At 38.4% G+C, this 22,082-nt stretch overlaps 1 protein-coding gene across 2 annotated transcripts in view; it reads left to right on the plus strand.

Moving 5' to 3' along the window:
* The window catches only part of LOC306756308 (myocyte-specific enhancer factor 2A-like), a 77,791-nt gene that overhangs the window by 21,184 nt on the left and 34,525 nt on the right, over nucleotides 1–22,082 (plus strand). Inside the window, exons 1-3 of one of the 2 annotated variants that reach the window (XM_079241035.1) lie at nucleotides 7,667–7,767; nucleotides 8,299–8,487; nucleotides 18,898–19,101. In XM_079241035.1, coding sequence (XP_079097161.1) covers nucleotides 8,434–8,487; nucleotides 18,898–19,101 — 258 coding nt within the window. In that variant the 5' untranslated portion in view covers nucleotides 7,667–7,767; nucleotides 8,299–8,433. Of the gene's footprint in view, nucleotides 1–7,666; nucleotides 7,768–8,298; nucleotides 8,488–18,897; nucleotides 19,102–22,082 lie in introns of those variants that run through there. The other variant, XM_079241034.1, reaches the window with a different exon arrangement.

The following is a 22,082-nucleotide window of genomic DNA, read 5'->3' on the forward strand; positions in this document are numbered from 1 at the left end:
CACATAGACATGGAAGCCTGCCACTCTTGACGCTCAAAACGCGTTTGGTCTGAACACACCATAAGGCCTTGTCCACACATAGCAGGTATCTCACAAAACGAAGATATTTTCTCCGATTTGGCCTGTCATCCTCACCAAAACGCTGATTTATGCTCCAAAAACGATGGTTTTAAAAACTTCTGACCCAAGTGAAGATTTGCAAATACTCCTTTTCCACGTCTGCATGTGGACACATATAACCGGGGATTTAGGTATTGAAACGTGACCATCTGCAACGGAGAGACGTACGACCTTTGTTTATGTAACCAAGGGTCTTGTTTATGCGTCTATACTTTTATAATATATAAAACAAGAACATGAAGAAGTTCTGCGGAACTGGCACAACTGCCGTCTTTTATTTGTCAGCACGTCAAACTTTCACCAGCAACAGTGCAGACTTCCGGTCTGGCCTTTTCAAAATAAAACCGTAGGCACAACGCTTACTGAACACGAACTCTTACTTTTACACCAGCATGTGCGTCTTCAAAACTGTGATGGCATTATCCTTATTGTGTTTGTCTGTTTCTACTACCTCAAAAACCACATAAACTGCCAACAGCAAAGGATGACATTAAGGACAGTTATCTTCCGCTACCTGACCAGATCACGATGGAGGCATGTTTCCTGTTTTGTGGAAGCGACATCATAAGATCGGAGGTTATTCTGATTGGATAGGATTAGGGGCGCCACCGCCACCTAAAGGTTCAATATGCTAATGAATGTGCCCAACAACGCGGTTATGTGGATATGTGTGGATGGATTTGTTTTTAAAAAAAACGAGGTCGTGTGGACTCTTGTTCTTACTGGCTGGAAGTGGGGAAGATATTTGGTTTTACAAAAACCCGGCTACGTGTGGACGAGGTCTGAGAAAGCACATTGCTTTGGAGAGAAGTACCAGTATCAGTTTTGTTTGCTGCCTGGGAGAAGGTAATCACGAGTCAAGAAACCTTGCGTGTTGTTTTGCTTCCCTCTTACTGGACCAGGCCCCAGCAAAGACTGGTTTTGATGGTGAAAGAAGACTAATAAAATTCTCTCTGTTTGTGATTTCTGGCTTGGCTTGTTACTTCATCCACGGGTCTCCCCACACTCATCCCTCTCTGGGATCTCTCAGATGTTACGATGTGCTGTTGCAGCTCCAAAATGACGTCTTGTTCAGAGATGACGTCTTGAGGTTTCTGTGTCATGGTTGGAGGGAAGGTTTTAAAGCTCTCCCTGCTGCAGAAGAATACAAGACATTACACAAGAAAATTGTAGCTGATAGTTAAAAGGAATTTTGCTGCTATATTCTCCAATCCTGCTGTCATCTTTCTTGTCAGATCGAGAAGTATTCCTGGGTCAAGTCCTGTGATAGCTTTTACTTGGCATACTTGTGTGACTTGCACTTGTTTGCTCTATAAGGAACTTTATTTATTCCTTGATTGCTGCGGTGAACACTCACTGTTAAAGCTCACTCTTTAAACTTTTCTGAAGAAATACCTGCTGTACTCATATTATATAATCTTTCACTGCATGGTTAATGCACCGTTGACAGTACAAGTTCACTGGATCTTTCCAAAGGTTACAGAACTCCCCTAACAACTCTGAAGCTCCCTAATGCCTTATTAAAGCTGTTTTTTCTTGGTAATGAAGTTAGGGGTATTAAAGTATTAAATGTACTTGCTTGGCGTGTAGCATCTTTAGTTGTCGCCGAGCGTAACCACAGACAAGATAGCGTTTCTGCTCTGACCTTATTGGTCTCCTCGGGTACTTGTGTATATTTTCATGTATTTCTTAACATGTTTCTTAACTTTCTTTTGTTTGTTGTCAATTTGGTTTTATTTTGATTCAGGTATTCTGTTTCTCATGTGTCTTTTTATTCTGTTATTGATGCATTTGGCAACTTCTGGTGACCATTGTGACCTAAAATGTCCACACATAAGAAGAAAAAAACTATTTTAAAACCCACATGTCTGTTATTTTTCCTACTTTATTCAGAAATGTCTTAAAACAGCTTCAAAGCAAATGCTCAAAATTACCGATAAACCATATTTAGGCTTTTAATTAAGTTATTTGATTGAATTCATAAAAAACAAACAACAACAAAAAAAAAACCAAAAACAGAATTATCATATGTAATATAAATGATAAGGGATGGGGTTAAGGAAGTGATCATAGTCCTGGATATGTCAATGATTAACAGTAAACTAATAAATTGCATAAAACGTATCTTCATGTCGTGTCAGATTCTCTCTTTAGTGACCTTTGTGGGCAAAAATACCCCATTAAAACAATGTATTTGAAAATTACAGTCATTACAGTTTAATGCCATTTATTCTTTAATTTGGAAAAATAAAAGTGATTTTTTAAAACATTTTTACTGAATTCCACTGAATTCAGTTATCTTTTACTTTGGTTGGCAGATGCAGGAAATCGCAGTATTTTAGCCAGTTCTATCATGGAGCTACAACACAACCAAATGGTGCTGCTAAGAGGGATTTATTTGAGAGTTTATGAAATTACTGATTTGTAAAATATTGACTAGATCTCACACACAAATCTTACAGTGTTTACTATGAAAATAAAATAAAAGAAGATTATTGATGTCTGCTGGTTTTATAACAGTTTTCCACTGTGGTCATTTTGGCCATAAAAATCACCAGAAGGTACTAAATCTGGATAAGACGCAAGGATTACTTAATCTTTTTAGTCAGTCTTCAAACTCAAACTTAAGTTGAAATTTAATCAGAAGCTATGAGAATAGCTCACGTCCAGAAAAGCAAACGTAAGGTCAGCACACACATAAGAAACGAGGCAGGTGTTCGGAGCTAACTAAAGGAAATTGTAGGTTTAACTATCGCATGGAAAACGGATGGAAACTCCTGTTTTGTTTAATAAGATACCAGTAACTTGTGCTGCTATTGTGGTGAAAATACACATTTTAAAATCCTGCACAATCCGTTTTTTAAAAACAAATGTTTCAGAGCGTCATAAAGCATCATCATGCTCCCAAATAGCCACAGGAATTGGATTTCATGGGGGAGATAAAGAGGAGGGTCTTTGGCTCTGAGCTTCGCTTCAGAGCTTAGTGCCTCTTGTTAAGGATATAAAAGAAGGGGGGGGGGGTAAAATGAGACTGGCTTTGAAAGGTCAGAGTAAGTATAGAAAACAACGGAGCTGCTTGATCCTTTTTCAGAACAGTTTCAATATTTATAGCGACCATTTTAATTATTGGAGCTTCATGTTAATTTACTTCCAGTTAAAAATATAAAAAAGTTCAAGAGAATTAATTCAATAAATAAATAATCTGGTTATTCAAGGGCTAGTAGTTATGACTTTATTAGTAGTTATTAAAGACCATGAAGTTTTTCCAACAGTTCAGATTCTCAGATGTTTATGTGAAGTCTGGTTTTTACAGCCTGATGGATCATTACTGCGTTGTATTGATCTTCACGTCATCCAGATAGTTTGACTTGCTGAAACACGTCATGTCTGTATTGATCGTGGCAGCTCGTCTTCGAGGCAGATGAACAACAAGCTTGACGTTTCCGTCGCAGTCTTGGTAGCTGGAGGCAGATTTATTGTCACGCAGTGAAAGTTGGCCATAAATATGTGTTTTATTGAGATTAAACATGCAGTTTATGCAACGATTCACTTTTCTTAAGGGAATTTAAGAATAGTTTTCAGGTATAAGTGTTTATTGATGTGTTTAAAATGGACTTATTGCACATTTATGAACATAAATGAGGATTCTTCATATTGTGCAGCAACACAACCCCATACATCTGAATGCATGTTGTATTTGTACAATTTTTTTTATTGGGGATTAAGATTACACAAATTTAATCATTTAGACAGTTTTGAGCTTAAAGTTTGAGCTTATTATAATGTTACTAAGAGATCAGCACAGCGAACTGCTCCTTTTTTCAGGTGTTTCATAAACATTTTTGTACATTATAAAACTTAGAAAATTAAAACTGGTCAAATATTTACAAATGGTTACTTCTCTGCCTTCTCGCTCTTTTGTTTTATACTCTTCCCATCCATCATTATATGACTAACTTATGTGTAATAAATACACATTTCTACTAGGGCTGCAACTAATAACTATTTTAATGGTCGACTAGTCGCCGACTATTGAAACGATTAGTCAAATAATCGGATCATTATTTAGTTTTTTTTTAATTTAGCATGAGGCTCCATCTTCCGTTAATCGGACTATGCGGTACGGAAAATGAATGAATGTATGAAAAATTTATTGTGAGGTTGCTTTAATTATGTGGCAAACGATGATAAACACAAGAAAGATGGGTACTTAAATAAGTAATATCTCTTTTTAATCAACTTTGCTGCTGAAAGGCAGGTTTACAAACAGTAAATAAAAATGTCCTGTATTATAAAACCATCTGACGGGAACAGTGCTCAGTCTGTATAGACATAAATCAGAAAATAAATAAATCTCTGTCCATTTTCTAAGGACAGGGAAGGTTTTTTTTTTTATTTTTTATTTTTTATTATAAAAAATAAATAATGATAAAATTAAGTAAACATTTTGGAATTCATTGTCGACTATTTTTATTGTTGATTTTTGTTGACAACGTTGATGAATCGTTGCGGTCCTAATTCCTTCACCTGAATAGAAGCCATTGGCCATGTTTACATGAGTTTTAATTCCTTTTTTATTTTGGAATAAAGTTAAATCCGTTGTAAAGAGATGAAAAATGACCATGTAAACACCTACTTCTAAATGAAAATGACAGTTTAAAATTATACTTAATTCCAAAGTAAGTCGCTGGTTTATTCTCATTTTTATTCTACTAAGCTGCATCTCAGGAGGAAGAGCAATCATCAGTCAACCAGAAAGATGGCCGATCAATTCCAGGCTTTCTCTCACTACATGTCCAAGTGTCAATTCATCGATCGATGTGCCTATCGGGATATAAATGTCTCATGTAGTGTTTCAAGTGGTCAACATGACTGGAAAAATGTTATACATACAAATCCATTAACAATTTAAATCTGAATTGATTAAATCTTTGATAATGTAAACGTTCGTTTTGCTCTGAGTTAATTCGTTCTGCACATGCTCATTCACTTCTCCCGTCGGGATGACTCGGATATTCTGCACGGTCTTCTGCCTCCATTCTCCGGTACTCCATCTCTCTTCTCCTCCTCAGTGAAGCAGTATGTTCAGGTCAAGCTGGTGCTTCAAATTATAATCCAGAACAAAAATTATTCTTATAACGTGGTTTTCCATGTTGTAGCTGAAAAGAAAAAACAGGACTACGTCACGTCCGCTTTCTGTCCAGGCTGAACCCTGATCTAAATATTATACCACGTATAAAACAGAGCGATGGACCCAAATGCAGGACTGAATAAGGTGGTGGACAAAAAGAGCCAACAGCGTTTTATTCTCAAACAATAAGTGCTGCGAATGCAGAACGTTTTAAAGGCCAAACTTTGAGAGACTGACTGCCAAGCTGACTGTAATCATGACAACCAATAAACTGGCGAAGAACAAAGGAAATCAGGCAGAAGACGTACCGAGGGACTGATGAGAAATGAGGAGCAGGTGTGGTAATCAGCAAACAGGAAGTAAACTGAGCTTAGTACTCTTTCACACCAGGATCGTCCGGGGACGCTGTTCTCGGGGGGCGGGGGGACGACCATCTTTTTGTGAGGTTTGGTTTCACATCCCACTTCACTGAGGAAGACCAAAGAGCCTGGACGATACCATGCAGTAAGAGCAACTGCTCACTAGGGGGAGATATTCCCGGTAACAAACACTGACCATGAGAGGAAATAAAAGCAGGAAGAAGAAGAAAATTACGCTCATTGATTGGCTTGTTCGATGCAGGTAAACAGTGGAGCGGCAACAAATTTCCTGCTTTCTGTTTTTATTTCAGTGTTTAACCCTTATATATAGTTTTTACCAGATTTAGTTTAATACGAGCGGCTGGAGAGGCAGCGAGATGTCCGACATGTTACGCTGTGATGCGCTCCACAACACTTCCGCTCTTTGGTTCACTGGTTTTCCCTGCAAGTGAATCACACCAGAATTCAAATCAGAACCCAGAGACCCTGTTATCATGTGGACCAGAGTGTTCTTATTCGGTCCATACCACAGTGAAAATGAGCGTTTACACTACTGTAAACAGCCGACCATGTTCGTTTAAGGGGGACCAAACAGCGTCCGCTGTTTAAAAATGCAAAGATGCGAGACACAAACAAACCCAGAAACACCAATCTATCAAGAATTAAACCAGAATCAGAACCACGACCCACAGATCACATTAACACAATAGTGAAAGTATCAGAGTGGTGACACATTCACTGTCTGTCACTTTGAACTATATTAAAAGTGGATCGGTCCTTTCTTTCCTGGGCTCAGTAGACGCCATGTCGCCATGTCCATGTCTTAGCTAATTACAAAGCAACCGAGAAGTTGGTTTGTCCAGTTGTAAACTTACATGTATGCCAAGTAGTCAGAAAAATGCATTGACATTACTTTTACTGATGAAGAAATGGTGGTTTTATTGGTTCTATTAGATCTTTATGGGAAGACAGGAGGGTCTAGGCTCTTCCAGAAATGGTTTCTGTAACTGCTTCTGGTTGGTTGGGTAGGTAACGATACAAAAATAAGAAAGAACTTCAGGCAGTCCAATAAACCGATTCCCACTGTTTGATTGGATGTGTTGAGATGTCCCAGAACGCTGTGTTCAAGTCCATCCACGTTCCACCTGCTCATTTCAATTCCAGCTTATGTTCTAGGTTGTCTTAGAGTTCGATCAGAATATTCTGTTCCTAACAAAGCATGCCGTCTCATAACATTGATATGTGCATGACAACTCTCACTCTTAGACAATAAACTTGACAATTCAACAATCCAGCAAACACACTGATCCATTACTTCATCATGCACGGGGTGAAAGAAATGCAGATCTGTTTGCAGATAACAGACTGATGGAGGGGATTTGTTTTTCCTTCTCCCGTAAAATATTTGTGTTTAGCCATCAAATCATCCAGATTGTAAATCAGATAAATCCTTGTGACCTTTAAATCCCAAATATGCAAGGAGTCTTTGTCTGTTATGGTGTGTTTTCAGATCTGACTTGGCAGGTTCATCTGGGATCCGGGCTGGTTGAAAATAAAGCGCAGAGCTCTATCAAACCAAATAGTGATCACAAATAGGACAAAATGCATAACGTGAAATGTTGGCTCTTGAATAATCACATTAATGGAGCAAGACCTTAACAGACTAAGAAATGCACTGGGGAAATAGCAGAAAGGCTTTGGATGCATTTTAAATCAACATGGGATTTTCTATTCAGTTATGTTTATTTTTCATTTATGGTGAGTTTAAGCGACTGGTACTCCACCGTATTACCTTTTACAAAAGACAGACTTTAGAATTAAATCAGCAAAAGTGATCTATAGTGTTCATTTGACGAGTAAAAATGTATTTGTTTCATCTCCAGCAGTGGGAGTTTGGGTGGTTCAGCTCTGGGCTCCACACGCTGCAGTAATCCAGAGAGGGTTAGGATAAAGCCAGGCTTCATCTCACTCTGCCTCCTCCCAGATCAGATGAGATTAGGAAAGTGGTAAGGAGCTCCGGGGGGAAGGTTGGGCTCAGAAACACTGAGGCTGAAGAGGGAGCGAGGCAGGTGGGAATTCCTGCAGGGGAAAGTTAACGAGAGTCGACGAGGCTGAATCGCTCCGAGATGAAGAAGGGCTTTGAGCCAGCGATACGAGGTGTGTGATGGAGAGGAAAAGCTCATTTATGTCTGGTTTTGTTTCGTTTAATGCAGATTTCATTCCAAATTAGGAAAATGAAGTTTAGTCAACAGCGGATGCACTTCATCGTTCTCTGGTTGGGAATTATAGGAGGGTTTGTATGTGTTAATGGATTTGTTAAAGTCCTGTAGATGGGCCACCATTTATATGTAACTCCTCATTGTCAAGTTAAAAGAAGCTGCTTTTGGTTTCATTTGTTCTCTGGCAGTAAAATGAGCACTGAATTCTTACAGCAAATTGGGATCAAAAGCCTGAAAACTCATTGAGAAATTCATCTGTAGTGTATTTCTCTGCATTTTTTGCCAGAAACACAGCCGACTTTTACAAATAGCAGTTTCAGCGAACTAAAAAAAAAAACTTAATTTGAGTGCAACAAATCAATAACTCTGTAATATTAAAGTGTTAAAGGCTGAATATGTGTCACTGTGGATTCACTGAAGGCAGAGGAAGACCATAATTAAGTTGACTCTGACTGTGTCTCTCTTTCAGCGCGCTATGCCAAGCTGATGCCGGAGTAACTGCAGCTGACAGCGGGACTATGCGTTAAGGATTCCCTCTTGAATTTTTAACCACCTTGAACCCACTGATATTCCTCTCTGGCTGCTAGTGGAATTTGTTTTGGCAATGGGGAGAAAGAAGATTCAGATCACCCGGATTGTAGATGAGAGGAACCGACAGGTCAGTGTCTCCTTTCCAGTCTGTCTTTTTAAATCATGTCTGATATGTTGTGTTTCTTCTCCAAATCCTCTGGTTGAGGCTCCTCTGTGAACAGAAGCTACTGTTGTGTTGAAGTTCTGGTGCTGCTGGGTATGTGTTCAGCACTGTGCAGAAGATTTTAGCCTAAACTTTTATTGTCTTGTCTTCATAAATAGTTTTCCAGACATTTTCTGCTTATTTTCAATCCAGTTCCTCGTACCTTGATTTTTGTTTTGTTTATCAGGCCACTCAAAAGGGACTTATTATTTAGTCAAGAATAAAAGATAAACGCTACAAAGATGAAGCCAGGTGTGGTAATCCAGGCCGTCTTCTGGTTTATGGAGGTTCTGCCTTGGACTTTGTTCTGAATCGTACCATTTTACAGTCCAGGTTAATACACCTGAGATTAGCACCACATATTAAACTATTTACAATATTCAACAACGACATTGCATATCATACATATTCCTAATATCATGCAAGCTCTATGAAAACTTAATGACCAAGAAAAAACTGTTAAAAAGCCATGAATTGTTATTAGTTCACCGTCAAGGTGTTCATATTAAGTATTTAACTGAATAAGTCATATTTCTCCGGTGTGATTTTAAAACATTTGAGGAAACTGAAAAAGTGGAGGACAAATAAAGAAGTGTTTTTCTTTAAAACTGTCTTCTGCAGATTACCTGCATCTCCAAGTGAAGTTGTTAAAGTAGCACTATGCAACTTTCTGACCTCAAAACGACGTGTTTGACTTGTTTTGCCGGCACAGTGACATTTATTATGTACATTCTTAAAGCCGTTGTTGCCCTGCAGCATCTTGAGGTGGAAATTTACTGAATCACTTGTTTTATCATCAGGTCACACAGCAGAAAACCGTGTACCAACACACTGGCTGTTTTAAACAGAGAGAGAAAGGGACAGAGCAGGAGATAAGATAGGAGTCAACATCAGACTGACTTTTACTGAGTGGAGACATCTCAGAGAAGAGACAGGAAGCAAAATGGATGTTGAATCGTGGGTTGCCTCACTGAGAAAAATGTTGAAGTTTATTAAAACCTGACCTAAGAAAAACTGTGGAGAAAAATCCTATTTTTAACATCTTAAGTTTTCATTTGACTTTTTAGCGAATGTGAAAAAAATTTAACTTTTTGTGTACATTTTTACCAATTATTACCATGTGATGGGTCTACATTATTATTGCAGCACAGTTCTCTGCTTCATGGCATCCATTAGGAGAAGATGATCAGATTGTGCAAAAAAGTTTTTGACAGAGTTTCTACAATAAAGTGATGCAAAAGGTCTCACACACTGCTGTTGGCTTTATAGGGTTAAGAAAGAGGAGACATATCACAGAGAGAACTGACACTGACCTGAAAGATGCATCTGGACCTTCAGCTGATTTTGCAGCTGAAGGTGTTTGCAACCGGGTGTTTGCTAAAGCCTCGTTAAAAAGCAACATGATCTGCCAAGAAGCCAAATGGCATAAAAACCAGACTGAATATCGGTGATGGCAGAGCTCATGGAGTCATGTATCTTCACCTACACGTGTTTACTGTTTTCCTTTAAGAAAAAAATAATACTGGGTGTTTGAACACTTTGCACACCCGTCTCTGTGCCAGAAAACACTTAAACTGAGGAAAACAAGCTTCATGATTTGTGAATGGAGCTTCTGGTCCAGTCTTTCCAATGTGGTGCTCAGTTTCTATGTTTCAGGATCCAAAATAAGCAACAAGCCTTTGTTTCAGTCAGGTGGTTTCCCGTAGAAAGACTGAATACCATGCACTTTGTTCAGGAATTGACAGGTTAAATCCTCCAGGAACAACTCACAGATCCTGTTTAGTTCTGATCTGAAACATTTTGCTCTTTTTTTTTTTTTTTTTTTAGAGCACAGCTGGTGGTGAGGGCAGTAATTTTGGGTTAGCTGGATTCGGACAGCACCCTGTCATTAGCAGGGCGGGTCAGTGCTAGGGACACACAGTGGCCTTCTCTCCTCACGTCTCCTTACGCAGCCACAGCGCTGCCCACTGGAATCCTTCACTGTCTGTCTCCTCTATATATACATATCACCCCAACAGCACAACAAATACCAGTCTGTCTGGAAGGACGGCCAGGCTCTGGAAATAGGGATGTGGCTGGAAAATAAATATCTAGGATGATGTTTATATTTGATGTTTGGTTGTCCTGGTCAAAACATTTTTAGATAGACACTACTTAAGTTGTCTGCTGTGCGCTGTTGCCGCAGCCTGTCATATATTTAGATTCTTGCGCTCTATTTTAGGAAGTTGGCTTGTGGTCTTGTTTTATCTGTCAAGAAAGTCAAATGTTTTTTTTTTACAGTTTTTTTTTTTTTTTATCTATCTCTCCGTTAAACTGTGTACACATTATTTAGCAATGACATTTCACTACAGGACAATGCACCAGTGAATCAGCATCCCCTCTAAAAGGAGAACAGTGTAATCTGTTCACAGATATATACTTTGCAAATCATGTTTACAATGCAATAAATTTGTTTTAGACATAGGAAGGAAGAAAATAGTGTTGTTCTTTGAAATGTAATGTGGTTACTTGTGTGCGCTTGTCTTTTTTTTGTCACCTTTTTGAAAGCTCTTCAATTGTCCTTAGATTTAGTAGAAATGTTGTTTGGTTGAGGATTAACGTGGTTGATCCACCTTAGTGCATTTGCCAGTATTCCTCCATAAACTCCATTCACACCTGCCATTAACTCATCCCAAATCATCTAAAAGTCACAAGACAACAGCTTTCCGTACTGGCATGAACGACACAATCAGGACTTGCCGAGACCGCGTTCTGAGGCAGTCTGGGCCACATTATTTCAACACGGGGAATGCAAATGCATTCTGATTTTCTGCCAGCCAAAGAAAAACAACAACACAACAACACATACATCTCACTTCCCTTTACATGCAAGTAAAGATACAGGCAACATCCTGAAGCATGTGTAGCCTCAGTTTAGCAGACCCACAACAACATTATGCAAAATCCTGCACCCAGTCTGATACTCACAGCTGTTAACAGCCTTTTCTTTTTGCATAAAAGCTGTGGACCAGTTGCACAAGTAAAAAAATAAGTTCTTAATGTGTTTTAATCATAAGTCTTCTAGAGGTGGTGGATCTGAAAAGGACATAGTAGGTTAAAGGTGGATGTGGGTCTGCTAAACTGAGGCCACAATATGCTTCAGGATGTTGCCTGTATCTTTACTTGCATGTAAAGGGAAGTGAGATGTATAAGCCAGCAGTCCCCTGGGAGATGCATTCTGATAAGTGTGAGCTGGTACACAAGGAAATGTTTATTTGTAAACTAGGTTGTGATATTTACTGTTGTTGCCGTCTAAACTGTTACCAGTATGACAGCTTGTGCATTTTTAAATCTAACTTCATGTACTATAAAAAGCTGGAGTGTTGTGATGGTTGCAGTGCTGTGCAGTCGTTCGGGTTCAAGTGTTCAGGTGAGGCTGGAAGTGGACTGTGGGTGTTGCATATTTAGCCCAACACTTGACAAGCTTTGATATATGAGGATGATGTTAAAGCCTGGCATATTTTCATTTTCTGTGTGCAGTATCTTCAAAGTGACCAGCTATGTATGATTTTAGAGGAAAACATCAAAGACGCCAATTGCATTTTTGCAATGTGACAGCAAACACAACATTTCTGCTTCTTTAGCCCTTTAGCCGCCAAAGCTTATAAGATCATGTGGTCAAATTTGCTTTCCATCCTGGAGAATCATCCGTTAGTTTTAACGCTTCTCATATCTGAAACAAAGCACCAAAACAACTAGAGTCTGCTCCAAACTTTAGCTCTCTTAAATAGCTCTGAAAACCCCCTGCCCCTGATTTTAAGTAAGATAGAGTTTTCCTTTTATTTTTCTTTCTGAATATCTTTGCTGGCACATAGACAGCGATGATCATGATGTAAACACAGATTAAACAGCGAGCCAAACTCGTGTCTCACAAGCCAGAGATGAGCGTCTTGCTCCTTGATTTTGTTGTCTTTACAAGTTGACATGTGAAAAATGAGTGAAACTGTAAACAAACAGCAGAAAATAAATGATGAGAGCAGTAAATGCCCCTTAGCTAAGCTTCTAACAGGAAGCTACGTATAACCTAGCATTCCCTAACAATTAGCTCATATCAGGACAGAATAAACCGAACACATTAATCATTTGTGTCTACGGCAAACATATTAATTAGCAGGGGTGGGAAAATCGAATCGAAAAATCGAAAATCTGGATTTTTTTGCTTCACAATTTTAAGTTTTTTGTTAAAAAAAAAACTTTTTTTTTCAAACAAATAAAAATAGTTCATTATAATTTTTTTTTTATTTTTGTTGTTCTTATTGATCTTTTTACTCGTCCTCTTGGGCATTATAGCGGCAGAATGATGGTCTGGCTACTGTGCTGTTTTTTCCTAACTAAAATCAAGTAAAATGAGCAAAAAAAAAGTCATACACATTTATCTTGTTTTTAATCTACAAAAATCAGCAATATTGAACAATTGTGAGAATCGCAATTTAAATCAAATCGCCACCCAAAAAAATTGGAATCGAATTGAATTGGGACAAAAGCATATCGTCACAGCCCTATTAATTAGCCAAAATAACCAAGGATAACACACTTACAGACGTTGCTGTATCGGGGAAAGATGATGGGAAATAACTGGTAAGTCCTTATAAGATGACAGAGATAACTAGCTAGCGGAAACTACTAGCGGATACCGGAAACTCGCGGGTTTGCTAAGAAGTGTCGCGAAACGTTGCAAAGTTTCGAGAGAACTAAAGTAACATCAAAAATAACTGGAGCAGAGAAAAGTATTTTCATAGTGGCAAACATTATGACTTAAACATACCATATGGTAACATCTTTCACAATATACCTGGCATTTAAAACAATTTAATCAGTCCAAGGGCAGAACAGTACACTAGGAGTGTACCATCTTACATACCTCACGATTCTATTCGATAATGATTCAGGATGGTAAAATTCAATTATTAAATGATTTAACATCTTTCCTCCCCATTGAGCTTTTTTTCCCCACTCTGTGGCTCCTTTTTACCTCTTTATTATCCATTCAGTATCGATTAATTCAAGTAACCAAAAACTATATCCCCTCCACCTTTTATACATGTTAATAAGTAAATAAATCAACACATTTTTCATATTGAGAGATTTTCCATGGAATTTTTTTGAAAAATGTGTTTGCAATAGTTAGGATCAACAACCTCCTGTAATCTGGGCTGGAACGGAGCTTCTGTCACATGTTTGTAGTGTTACTAAATTTTATTTTGGTTTTAAACAGCTTAAAAATGCATTAAGTCCTGTCCAAATCTTAAATACTTTCATGTCCATAAAAGACTAAATGTTTCTGAATGCTAACCTTAAAACCTGATGAATAAATCTCACAGTTAGTATTGGTGGTAGCAAGGCTACCTGCTAGCTTCCTGCTATCGCGATGTCCTTGCATCGTACGTAACTCACTTTCTCTGTTCTGTTCTCTTTCTTTCTATTTGATCTTGTTCTGTTTCTATTTAATGTTTTTTTTTTGTTTGTTTGTTTCCTTCAGTTTTCTTAAGGGTTCTTTTGTACCTTGTTTTAAATGTAAAATTTTTTAATGTTTTTGTGACACACTTTGAGTTGAAAAGCTCTAAAAATGACCTTAAACAGCTGTTGCAGAAGTTTGGTGGTAGAGGTGTGGACCCAAATGCAGGAGAAGGGAGCCAGAGATGCCGAACTAAGAGGTTTTAATCTAGGAATAAACAAATTTTCTAAATAATTTTTATATTTTATATTAATACGAAACATTAAAGAGCTTTCCTGTCGTCGCCTACTGATGTTTATGTTGCGTTGAGTAGGTATCTAAACTACCAGCTGCTGCAGGGTAATACTCCCAGCTAAAGGGCGAATTGCAAACAACAATACACCAAAATATACCAGACATGATAGAAAAGCAGTGCTGTAAGAGTAAACCAGCATTTAGATTTAAGATACGTGTGTCGGGATCCAGAGTTCATGACAGATGGAAGACACACCCAGACAAAAGCAGATGATTCAATGGAAGGAGTGAGCTAAAGACTGAAAAAGGCTTGTGATCTGTGGGTTGTCTGTGGACTGTAAACGGGCCACTACTAACGTTATACTTTAGCTATGCAGCTCAGAAGAACATGGAGGTGTCATGAATGACTGTTATCAGTATTGGTGCATTACTGGTGAGTGTATTTGCTCGGGAAGCTTTGTGGCCTGATTTCCTCTGGATGAGCAAACATGTTCCTCACACATTTGTATAAAAGCTGAACAGTAAACAGTCGAGGGAGGAGAAATATTACTCAGTGTAGCATCTCCAGTCCACCCAGTGATAATTTATTAGGAGGGAAGCATCACTTTTAGGAGTTTATGGCATCTCAGACATTTATAGGAATGAGTTCTACATGCCTGCTGTAATGCAAAGCTGTGTTGATATCACGCAGTAAGGAAAACTGGGCTTATGCCACTGCTGGTGTATGCGTTACGACTTTGTAAATCTGCCACATAAATGACCACATCATCCTGCAAATCACAGGCTTACCTCTCTGTTGCTATTAGATGGATTCATTGGATTTTATAACCTGTGATTTTCTCACTGATGTGAGAAAATTGTCAGCCTTCTGTGTGGGACTTTGAGATGTAAAGTACTTTATAAATTAAATGCATTATTATCACTATTAGGGATGCACCGATACCAGTATCGGCTCAAGACCAAGCGTGTGTACTCTTACTTGGCATTAATAAAAGTGTACCAATACTGCAACCGATACCACACTAGTCAAGCCAGCGCAGATGTGTTTGATGACATGTTATAAAAGAAGTAAATGCCTTGAATGTTAAAATGTGACATTTTTTGTTACACTAAAACAGTGATCCTCACTGTTAATTCAACAAAAGCTGCACTAAATATACTAAGACAAGAGGAGAGCTGCCACCCCAAAAAAAAGCGTTCCCACGCTACGTATCCTGCTACGTTGCCAAATCAGTAACATTCAGCTTTTTTAAGCAAAGAATGGTTATCCTAAGTATTGCACAGAGTAATGGTATTCTTGTGCAACAGTATATGGTGAAAATGCAATGATGCCTCCAGAATGTGGGTGTTTCTTTTTCAATATATTTACGGAGCTACCAACGGAGCAGCTCTTTGGTGGAGTACGGTGCAGCTGAAATCAGCCCAAACTGGCAACTCTGACAGGGTCAGTTAGGGCCGTTACGACAGCAAAGTTTCTGCAAGCAGCTTGCAGCTCTTGTTAGTGGAGAGAACTGCAACGTTGAGGATCATTATGACTTGTTTAGATAGCATTTTCAGAAAGCCAGTGGCTGCTTTATGAGCAGTAAGTCAAGAGTCAGTGAGCCGCATGCGACTCGCGAGATGCGCAATGAGGAACGCTGCGGTAAAAGCTGGATCTTTGTTTTCGAAACCACACATTTATAGTTGTATTTAGGTAAAATGTGCCAAATCAAAATCAAACTTGTTGAAATTGTTAGACCTGTAATGTTATTATATTTGTATTTGTGAGGTAATTTCAGAAAGGATGGGTCATTTATTGCAACCTAATGAAATCTTACACAATTATAACAGCAGTAATAACCATAGTCACAATCATGTTCACATAAACAGATTTGGTATCGGCAGATATTAAAATTTCAGATATCTGCATTGGATCGGAACTCCCAAAAAGTGGATCGGTGCATCATTAATCATTATTCTGTCAAGACTTTGTGGGAGTGGGCAGACACGCCGACATGAGGCCGTAACCTGGAGAACATCTTTAAGGTTTGGTCCTCCTTGGTGTCAGGCAGGGCCTTTGCTGGGGAGTGTGATGGCCAGACCAATGGCCACACATATAAAGGCGGTAAAAGCACCACATTGTTAGTTTTCTTTATATTTAAACTTAGTTTAAATGCTTTGGTTTCTTTTTTGTTAGCATGCACATTAAGGACCCACTGTATTTTCAATTGTTTGCGTTTTGGTTAATCTTGTTTCTTACTGGTGCTGAAGGGATTAGCTTGGGCATTGGGGGGCAGGAGTGTGCACAGGTGGGAAGCCAGTGAACAGGAAGTGCCACTGGCCTTCGGGAAGACCTCATCTTCAGAGGGGGAGATTAAAAGTTTAGTTTAGTTTCTTCAAATGTTTATTCATTTTCTTTCCCACTTTTGAGTAGTTTGGGTTTACCTTTTGTTAGTAGTTTATTTAAGAATAATTAAACTAACAGTTAGGTTCTGTTTCTTTGTCTAGTTTGTTAATATGTTTAATGTGTTACCCCATATGTTTTGTAACTGGTCTGATCAGCCAGTATTTAAGTTCTCCTTTGTTTCTTGTTTGTCAGGTCAGTATGTTTTTGTGTTGTGTTGATTATGTTCTCTAATCTGTTAGTTTAGTTATTTTCAGACTTTGATTTAGGTTTTGCTTAGTTGACCTCTTTTAAAGGCCTAATTCATTTATATTGTTTGGCCAAATAAAACCCTTTTCTTTTGAAGCCACCTGTGTTCCTCTTCCTTCGCCAGCTTGGTCCCTCACAGGGAGTCATTGTTTCTGTGCTTGTGGGGCCCTACATCCTGCACCGTTATTTCCATTGGGGCACGTACTCAATGGCTGTGTGGCGTCTGCCATCCTTTGCCATCCTGTGTATGGGCGTGATGTCATTGCTGTGGTGGGTTGATGTGGCTTCATGCTTCGTAGTCGCTTCTGGTTAGCCAGGTCTTGGGGCCCTCTTTATTGCCTTCTGATCCTTGGAAAGTTTGCATTTGACCACTCATCACTGAACACATCTCAGTCCTTTTATTCTGCATTCACTCGTAGTGTGCATGTTTGCACAGTCACCATATTGTTGTGTAGGTTTAGGGTGCATTTACATCTTGGCTCAGCTGTTGGACGGAGTTCCATACAGACCGAGATCGCATTACCATTGCGCTTTGGTCAAATGAGCCAAACCATTAGAAAAATATATCCCCATTCCCACCAAAGGTGACGTTGCACTAGAATTAGCAAAAGAGAGAACAAGTGAGGAAGAAAATTCTGTTTCCTCTTCTTCCAAGTTAAACATGGAGATGAAACTATGAAAGCTGTTTTGGGTTTTTTATTTTGTCTTATGCAAGTGTACTGCAGAAAAACACTGTAACAATGAGTGCATTATGAACAACAGACGAGAGAACCCTTAATTCCATCACTACCCACAATGTAACATGACGCCAAATGCAAGTCCGCTTCTTGTATTCGGCCCGTTTCTGTATATTGAAAACAGGCTGAGACCTGCGATTGTAGGCGGACTGAGTCCGCTTCTTTGATCCACATCAGAAATCGCATTCACATCTCTCCAAACAAAGCGGACTTTCCGAGCAAATGGACTAAGATTTGAATCTAAAAGGCCGATATGAATGTGCCTTAAATACTAGTAGCTACACCATTCTAACTGCTGTTTTTATGTTTTTCTCAGTTTGTCCTTTAAAGTGCTCTTGATGATTATCTGTTTGCTTTCTCACAGAGATACATTTTCTCTAGCAGCTGGTGTTTCTGTTTTGGTTGTACAGTACTTTTGCTGCTTTTCCATTACAGTTTTCAGCAAAATACAAGTGATATTTTTTATTTCACAAACTAGAACTGCGATTTGCAGGTGTTTCCATTGAATTGCAGCGTGTGGCTGCTAGCCATGTAGCATTGTTTCAGGGTTTTCCACTTGCTTCGGAGGATTTACCATGGCTTTTTTAAAGCCCTTCTCCCTCCTTTTCCTTGCTAAATAATTGTAAAACTCTTCATTTTGCTGTGTTTTGCTATTAGGAATGGTGGTTATATTTTTCTTTTTAATCATTACAAACTGTTTATTGTTGTTTATATGATTTGTGCAATTCTAGGGATAATGGAAATGCAGCTTCTGTCTCCCTTTTTCTTCTCCTCACGCGTCCTCATCCCCTGTTTCCCCCTTTTTAGGTCCAGATTTTAAACGCAATTTGGCTTTATCCAAAATAAAAAGCAGTACCCAAGTATCAAAGAGAACCTTATATCCTCCATTAAGCTCCCTTTAGAAATGTGCATTTGTTTAGCAGAACAAGGTAACCAGGCTAGCTCTCTGCTGGCATGAAGCTGGACAAGAATAGTTAAAAAAAAAAAAAAAAAAAGTCATCAGACACACACGCTTAACAATTTGTGCTACCTGATGCTTTTCTATTGTGACATTTAACTTTGTACATAATGAGATTTCCTTGTTCTAAATTCAGAAAATGAAGAGAAGAAGAACAAGGACGCACTAACACCATTAGCATTTGAGCTGCCTGCTGATCAGTCATGTATGATGCTCATTTACCTCTAACTGATCCTAGTCGCCTTTCACTGACAACAATATGTCTGCTTTGTTTTTCCAGGTGACTTTCATGAAGAGAAAGTTTGGCCTGATGAAGAAAGCCTACGAGTTGAGTGTTCTGTGTGACTGCGAGATCGCCCTCATCATCTTCAACGGCTCCAATAAGCTGTTTCAGTACGCCAGCACCGACATGGACAAAGTCCTGCTGAAATACACCGAGTACAACGAACCCCACGAGAGCAGAACCAACTCTGACATTGTGGAGGTGAGTGCTCATGAACTGGAGTCAAGCCGATGTTTGTGGTCTCCTCAGTGAGCTGTGACTTCTTCATCACAGTCTTGTTTACGCCCAGTCTGTTTGTACTTGTCTTCTGAAACCTGCAGCTGAGAGTCCAGAATGCAAATCACATGCAGCAGCTTGTTTTGCATCAACACTAATGAACTGGTGGCACAGTTACACAGTACTGTCTGGCTGTTGTGTGTTCGGGTTACACAGAAAAACCCTTTCCTGTTCGGAGGAAAGCATTTTCTGCTGGACAGACGCTTTTAGTTTCCTTGTCGTGGATTAGGGAAGGAAGTGACTGCAGCTGATTCTCACTAAGATTAATTCCTAGAAAGCATGGCTTCTGCTTTCGGTCTTATTTCTCTGTAAGTCTTAGGGAAAATAATTTATATTTATAAAGACATTACGTAGCATTGAAGGACAACTAGATCAATCATTACAGCAAAGCAGATTATTTGGCTTTGCTAGGATTGTTTTAAGCATTCATCTAACTTTATTTCTATCATATTTCAGGATTATTATTATTATTATTGTAATTTCCCTCTGGGAAATTTCATTTTATCTTTATTTTTTAATGTAATGTTGGACTTTGTTATTAGATGTTAGTCTTAGGAGTCTTTTTCTCTACAAACAGGAATGAGGTGGAACATTAGTGTAATCCAAGCTGCTGCTGACATCTTCTACAGAAACTAAATTACAGTAGATGAAAATGTTGGATTTGCTGAAGAAGTTAGGATTATATCAGATGGTGTAGATGGTCCAGAAATGTGTTCAGAGTTTATGTTAATAGCATTAGTGATATTAATGTTTTCAGAGTCTGGTGTCGCTACATAAACAGAGGATAATTTAACCATTAGCCAAATTTGCAACAAAGCCCTTATGGTTTCTGCTTATTGTATTCAATTTTATCAAAATGAATTATTTTGCTTTTACTCTAATCTAGATATTTATTTATGTATATATTTTATTATTATTTATCTATTTACCAGTTGTTATTAGTTTATTTAATGTTGAATTTTATTTTCTTCTGTTTTGTTCCCTAATTTTTCTGGAATTTTCCTTCATTTAATTTGTTTCATACACTTTAAAATAAGTTAAAATGTTGAAGGGTTAATATGTAACTGTTTAATAATAAATGCATGAAGACAATTAAAATGTATAATAATTTAGTGAAGCCTTGAATGCCCTTTTGTTAAAATTGCTTCTGGACTGTTAGAGAAAAAAAGGAGTTTATTTATTTATTTATTGTTACTTTTTTTTTTTTATTTTACTCATGTATTTAATATTTAATTTTATTCTAGGTTTTTCCCCTCACATATTATTTACTGAATTTGTTTGTTTTTATATAATTGTAAATACATTCAGGTACTAATGGTGAAGTAAATAAGTTTAGAAGAAAGTAAATATGTATAAGAAAAAAAAAAAAAAAGAGTTTTCCAGATGTTTCACCACCCAGCAGCCATGGCTGGCCTTCTGGACATGCAGATGTTTCAGTGGGATTCTGCTTCATCACTGTTGTGATGACGGCTGCATCGTTGTGTCAGGGTCCCTGTGATGAGCTGTCCTGTTTTTCACAGCACACACACTCATTGCCACTCCATTAAAAATGAATAGTCAACGTGACTCACGTTCTGGCTGTTTATGTAAGCTTCCACAGCATGTTTGCCTTTCTGATAGCCTGAATTTAATGCTCCCTCTCTCACTCACACACACACACACAGCTGTGTTTTCACCCCTTTAGAGGACATTACAATGAATAACATTAATTTCCTGAAAACTTAACCTAACTCTAACTAACTGTGACATACCTTTAACCTACCTAAATAAATCTCTCATTGTTTCTCATGCGGAGATAAACAAACAGGACCTAAAAGAATAAAGTAGAAACCTTACAGTTGTCAGATGCTGATTTAACTCTCATAAACTTAGCTTTAGTGGGTATATGTTGTTAAAATGCACAGTGAAAATGCCCATAATGATGCTAAAGAGTGTGTATGTGCATGTTGTCCAGCTGTAAAACCACCAGCAGACACCTGGAAAGCTCCCTCAGCCTTCAGCCCGGCTTCATTTGCCTGCTCTCGGCCTGAATTTGTTTATTCCCACTAATGTTACGCAGATGAATGAGCTGGTTTAAACAAAGCCAGGAAAGTAAGAGGTTGCTCTTTTACATATCGGTCAGTCCATTTGCAACATTTCAGCATGAAATTTGACTATGTTTGGAGTGACCCCCCCCCCCCCCCATCGGCTGCAACAGATGTGTGAGACGCACAAGAAGCTTCTTTGGATTTATTGTCGTCGTTGGAAACAAAACGCACAGAAAGGTTAACTCTCAGTTTCAAAACATGGATTAAAACAAAGTAGGGATTTGCTGCTGCTAAATAAAAAGACAAAATATTAAATGTTGATACTGAAAATTCATTTGAAAAGTGTGCTGGTACACAGGCTTGTTTACAGGCAGCTGAGTGGACTTCTGTATGTGGTTTTAGAGTAAAACATTTGTTCATGTCTCACTAAACATTGGATCAGACCTGCTGATTCCCTTGGGGACACATTTAGTTGTATTTTTTATTTATTTATTTTTTTTCATAAACTACAAGCAGGACAGCCTAGCAAGCAGGAGTTAGCTTGGCATAGCGTCCCAGCATGCCATGTGTATGTTCAGTAATAATTGTATTTAAATGTGTTTTAATTAACCTAAAGCAGGGGATCTCAGGTCCAGTCTCTGAGATCTACGACTGAATCAATCTGCTGACACGTCATGCACATCATTCAGCTCTGAAGATGTCCGCTAACAAGGCTTTCATTTGCTTCAGGTCTGCTGGAGAAGGAATGAATGCTGCACAGTAGATCTCCAGGACTGGACTCTTGCACCCTTGACTTAAAATCAGTGTAGTTTTTGTAGGTGTAATGTCGTAATTCAGGTGTAATTTGTGTTGGTTAAGTTAGTTTTCATGTTAAATGAT

Source organism: Telmatherina bonti (genome assembly GCF_933228915.1).
Source record: "Telmatherina bonti genome assembly, chromosome: 1".
Lineage (NCBI taxonomy): Eukaryota > Metazoa > Chordata > Actinopteri > Atheriniformes > Telmatherinidae > Telmatherina > Telmatherina bonti.